General features: G+C 42.2%; 1 protein-coding gene across 1 annotated transcript in view; it reads left to right on the forward strand.

Moving 5' to 3' along the window:
- The window catches only part of vrk1 (VRK serine/threonine kinase 1), a 14,191-nt gene continuing 8,556 nt past the window's right edge, over window positions 1–5,635 (forward strand). The window contains exons 1-8 of the mRNA XM_069661292.1: window positions 1–281; window positions 799–958; window positions 1,222–1,277; window positions 2,299–2,368; window positions 2,894–2,981; window positions 3,442–3,550; window positions 4,306–4,398; window positions 5,120–5,252. Coding sequence (XP_069517393.1) covers window positions 799–958; window positions 1,222–1,277; window positions 2,299–2,368; window positions 2,894–2,981; window positions 3,442–3,550; window positions 4,306–4,398; window positions 5,120–5,252 — 709 coding nt within the window. The 5' untranslated portion in view covers window positions 1–281. The remainder of the gene's footprint in view (window positions 282–798; window positions 959–1,221; window positions 1,278–2,298; window positions 2,369–2,893; window positions 2,982–3,441; window positions 3,551–4,305; window positions 4,399–5,119; window positions 5,253–5,635) is intronic.

Consider the following 5,635-nt stretch of genomic DNA (forward strand, 5'->3'; position numbering starts at 1 on the left):
CGCGCAGTCGGGTTTTCAGAGCAAGTCGGACAACATTCTAACCGTCATGCAATATGCTTGGCAAGGCGCCTATGAATTCTGCGCAGGCCTCGCTCATCTCGAACATGTTTAACGGCTCAATCTCGCATACGTTTACGTTGTGACTGACGCAGCGTGATCGACCAATAGAACAGCAAAGTGTGCTGACATCACTTCCTGACCGGTAGTTTTGCGGGAAGTTTGGTCCTCTAAGTTTCGTCTTAGAGCTTAACCGACAGTCAACAATAAACCACAAAGTTAAGGTTAGTATTCATCTTATATTCTCATAACATGTGTAAGTGACGGCTGACATCCTTAATTTCCAGCAGCTTTTGTTATTAGACTCCGTCGTGTAGCAGCTAACGATGCTAACGAGACAGCGCGGCTAGCATGATAGCTAATCAACATTTATAGAAACGTAATGTAACGTTAGCATGGCTAATGTAGCGTTAATCCACCTGCTCTGCCCGTTAAGCGCTCTTTGGTTTAAAAAAAGGAGCCTGTTTTGCTCACCTAATCTATATTTACTGAACACTTCCTGTTAACGTCTTGATCTCAGGATGTGGTTCACTGTTAGCTAACTTCACTAGTAAACAGAAGAACCAGACGCACATAAAGCATCCAAGAGGAATCCTGCTATTAGTTATTTATGCTCTGATAAGTAAATTTAGATTACATTTATATGATAATCCTTAGTCTGCTCACAGTTTACAGTTTAGCTCCATGGGACTATAACCTGTAGTTCCTGGACTAACATTATAATTAAACTGTGTGTTTCAGATGCCTCCTAAAGCTAAAGCTGCGGGGAAAGGCAGAGCTCCAGCTAAGAGGAAGCTGGCAGAAGAGTTTCCCCCCGGAGAGGTCCTCACAGACACAGGCAAGAAGTCCTGGAGGCTGGGGGCTCCCATCGGCCAGGGGGGCTTTGGTCTCATTTATCTGGGTAAGTCTGATGAGCCAGTTCACATGTCAAATGCTGGGAGGCATGTTAAGCTGATGTGACTGCATTTTTATGATTTATCAAGCTTTGTTTTTCTTGGAAAATAACTCAAGACACCAATTTTTGTTATGCTTAACTATTTGATATACAGAATATGCAACTTATCGGTCAAGTTTTATGTTTCAAAGTCGAACATTAAAGTGTTTCTGTGAGTGTTTTTGTAGTAAAGTCTTCTGTAGTGAATGTTTCTTGTTGTTGTTTCCCAGCTGAGGAGAATTCTGACAAACCTGTGGGTGTGGATGCTCGCTACGTCATCAAAGTGGTAAGCTCCAAACATGAGCTATATTCATCTTGTTTACATGTTTTCTTGTATACACCACATGTGCACTTTCCTAAAAGCATCTCTATACTGCATGTCTGTTCCGTGTTGTTAACAGTGCTTTTAGTTTAAAAAAAATTGCCTAAGCAGTTTTGCATTTTCAGTACCAGAGCACTGCAAAAATGACTGTGGATTAGCACAGGATGCAACAAGTGGTCAGATTGTACTTGTTTGGAATAAGTAAAGGCCAATCCACTCGTCTACAGTAAAGATCAGACTTCAAGTTCTAGTTCAAGACATTCCATCATCAGCTTTATATTTTTATTCTATTTTCGTGTTCACTGTTCTGCACCAAAACACCAAGACAGACTCCTTGTGTGTGTGAACCTACTTGGCAATAAACCTGATTCTTATTATCACGACGTATTACATTTTATAACAACTGCCAAGTTCCAAGTTTATACTTGTATAATTATAAAATGTGACGACTGATGACCGAATGAGGTGAAAGAATTGTTAAACAAAAGCATTCCTCAGTGGTATCCTTCTTCTCCTTTGGGTGGAGATTGATTGACCGTCCCTCATAGTTTTGTACAGTGTGTCCCACATCGATCACCTTACTTGTTCCTTTGTAGTAGCTGCTCAGCTCAGAAACGTCTGATGTCCCAAGATGTCCCAAACCAAAAGATCTGTATCAAGGCAGATTCAGGCATGTTTGAGCGAGTAGGTCAGTGCTTCAATAATGCTGGCTCTTAGCTGTACTTGTCTGTGTTTTGTCCATGTCAGCCGGCTAGTGTTGCAGCGCTGCTCTTCTTAATGTCAGCCTGGTAGATGACCTTTTACATGAACACAGTAATTCTTATGTTTACCTCTGAATGTTTCCAGAGTTGTAAAAATCTTTCTCTCTATCATCTTATCTAAGTCTGGATTGTTGTAGTTGTGTTCACAGACACAGCTCAAGGTGCTGTGCTGTTTCTGTTCAAAACTGCTGATGGCTTTAATGTACTGGTTATTTTATCCACAGGAGCCCAGTGAAAATGGCCCACTGTTCTCTGAGCTCAAGTTTTACATGAGAGCTGCTAAGCCTGATCTGAGTAAGCCACCATACACACACACACACACACACACACACACAGAGCTAAAGTTGGCCTTGTGATCATAACACAGAGTTTCTCAGCAGCAGAGCAAACAAATAAAAGAAAGACAACTTTCTTAATTAAAAAGACACTCTTGTATCTGAAGCATAGAGGGGCCCTGCAGAGGGGGCGGGGGGGCTGTCTGTCGGCCCCCAGGCCACAGCTTTGCATTTTATATAATAACAATCCAAATGTCAATCTCCCCTGACAATTAACTGTTATATTACTAAGGAACCAGAGGCTCATATTTTATTCATGCAGGATTCTCACGTTGTTGGTAAATATTTGTCCCAGCAGCAGATTAGCTCATGTGCCCCCCCAAGCCCCCCCACGCTCGTCCTCTTATTACTTTGAGCATCGCAGCCATCACACTCTTATACCTTACAGTTACACAGAGTGTATTTCATAGACACAAAGTTATTGGACATTTAGGTTTAGAAAAGCGTTTCAGACTCTCCTGATACGTTTCCTGTTTCTCTGCAGTTCAGAGCTGGATGAAGTCTCACAAGCTGAAGAGTCTGGGGGTCCCCAGGTACTGGGGCTCAGGTCTGCATGAGAGAGGAGGGAAAAGGTAAGACCAGGCCCCGGACTGATCCCTGGACCAAATCTCATTTTAAGTGTATGTGTCACATGGAACCATAAAGGACAAAATCCTAGTGAAATGCACGTACCTGCTCCAACTCTGTTTTAGTTCTAGTTTCAGGAAAAAACAAAAGCAATGGCCGACCACAATCGTTGGTATAAATGAGCTGTTTGTTTGTACGTTTGTATTTTATAAATGTGACTGTTTAACTTGACTGGCTGATAGAAGTAAACACACATTTAGCAGACAGAATTTGGACAACGTATTTCCCCCAGATGTGAAACACCAGGTAATGTTGATCTGAACAAATAAAGGCCAGTTAGATCGATGTAAGAGTAGAATCAGACTAGAATCGACAAGTCAACATTTTCCCTGAAGACAGTTGCACCGACAGTAGAGCTTGTCTGACCCTTCAGAGGTGATACAGAGTGTTCTTTGTTCCCTGCAGGTACAGGTTCATGGTGATCGACAGGCTCGGCACAGACCTGCAGAAGAAGTTTGAAGAATCTGGAAGAAGGTTCCCCAGAAAACTGGTCCTGCAGCTCGGGCTTCGACTGGTGGGTTGATTCATCATCAGTGGGGGAAAGATACTGCTCCCTTTCCTGTTTGGAAACTCTTTAAACCCTAAAGCAGCTTCGGTTACTGAAATATTTGAATGTTACAGTAGTGTTTAAAGTGAGTAATGCTCTGTGACAGCTGGATCACTGAGTTCTTCCTCATCATGTTACAGTCAGATTACATCTGATCACAAACACTTGTGTTTTCCTGATCATACACATAATGTGATGAAGGTTAGCAATGTAGGTTCACCGAGGAAAACGGGTAAAGGCTTTTTTTCATTAGCCTTGCTAACTAGTCTACCTGCTGCCGGTAGAGACGCATGCTAGCATTAGCATTAGCACCAGAGACAGAGAAAGTAGGCCTAAATATCTGGCTGGATATTCGGGATCCCTGTTGAACAATGCGTCTCTGTTTATTGGTGACATTTTTTTAGAAGAAAAAATCTCAGAAGATTCTCAAAACAATTTGTTAAAAAAAACGAGTATTGGTTGTTAAATGAGTTCATTCAGTTTAACTCAGGCTGGGAGATAAGGCCAGAATGTTCTATACCTGTTCCTGTTCTATCACAGTCACTGTTTATGTCATGACTCAGTAACTGTTGTGTACATCTGTTAAGAGATGGTTAAGAATAAGCATACTGTACTCTATCACACCGTATGTTGTTATTATTTCCTTGCTTTGAAAGTTCCATATCAGTGTTTCTACTGTGCTTCACAAACAGTAAAGCAGCTGTCTCTGTTTGCTTGTTCAGCTGGACACTCTGGAGTACGTCCATGAACATGAGTATGTGCACGCTGACATTAAGGCCTCAAACCTCATGCTGAGCCACAGTGACCCCAACCAGGTCAGTGCAGGTTCAAACATCACGTTACTGAAATCATCGCTTCTTATTGTGATGAATTAAGAAGACGCGTTTCCACTTCCTGAAAATGTTCAATGTTCTCTTGATGTTTCTAAACGAGGGTGCTGCTCTGACCTCAGATCTGCTCCTGCACGCTGGAGATGATTGTGTTTTTGATCATAACACACTCGTGCTGCTTCATTAGATTCAATTAAGGCCTGGAGAGGAGGGAGGGAGGGAGTGTGTGTGTGTGTGTGTGTGTGTGTGTGTGTGTGTGTGCGTGTCCGTGTGTGTGTGCATGCTCCAAACAGGGGGAGATTAGATGGCAGCAGCTAAGAGCTTTCTGCAGCACAAACAAAGCAGGGCAAATATTTAATTTGAAGATTAATAATGTATCATTGGTGTTGTTATTAAAGAGCTATTTATAAATGACAATTTAAAACGGGCCCCTCAGGAGTTTGATGCTAGGTGAGGTTGTTTTGTTTTTAGAAGCTAAATTATTGTAATATTTCCCCCTGGAGTTACTTTGATGTGGGTTTGTTTTATTACTGCATGTTTCTTTATTAAAGCTAATAACTGACGTCGTATATGAGAGCTGGAATATTGAAACCAAAGGGTGGACTCATCTGCTCCCCCCGCTTTCAGTCTGTGTGCTAAGCTAGCTTAGCATGTCCCCGTGTCTCGATCTAAACACAAACTGACTGTGTGTGTTTGTGAATTGTAGGTGTATTTAGTAGATTACGGGCTGGCTTACAGGTACGCTCCCGACAGTGTCCTGAAAGAGTACAAAGAAGACCCTAAGAGGTGTCACGACGGCACCATCGAGTTCACCAGCATCGACGCCCACAAAGGAGCAAGTAGGTACACAAACGCTGCTGTTGGAATCAGGCTGCAGGGTCAGGTCATAAACGTTACCTCCTCTGTGACCTTTAAGTGCACAGCAGGTGTGTCTCCACAGTTCCATAGTTAACCTCCGGAGTGCATGACTAACTGACTCACTCAAGTTATTTCAGAAGTTATTTCTTGTGTTGTTTTCATTATTTCTTATCACATGTGTAAGTGGTCTCAGAGTATGTGTGAAAGTCATATTTGAATAGGATTCTATTTTACTGTTAATATGATTATTAGGCGCATATTTACTTCCTTCTGAAAATGAGATGAGAAGGTCACAAAGTGTAACAGATCTGTGGAGCAGGAGTCAGGATACCTGTGTGTTGACCTGTGTATTAATTAGCCAGGC

The sequence above is a fragment of the Semicossyphus pulcher genome, unplaced genomic scaffold (genome assembly GCF_022749685.1).
Source record: "Semicossyphus pulcher isolate SPU_LCO1_2020_fin unplaced genomic scaffold, fSemPul1.0.p SCAF_14, whole genome shotgun sequence".
NCBI lineage: Eukaryota > Metazoa > Chordata > Actinopteri > Labriformes > Labridae > Semicossyphus > Semicossyphus pulcher.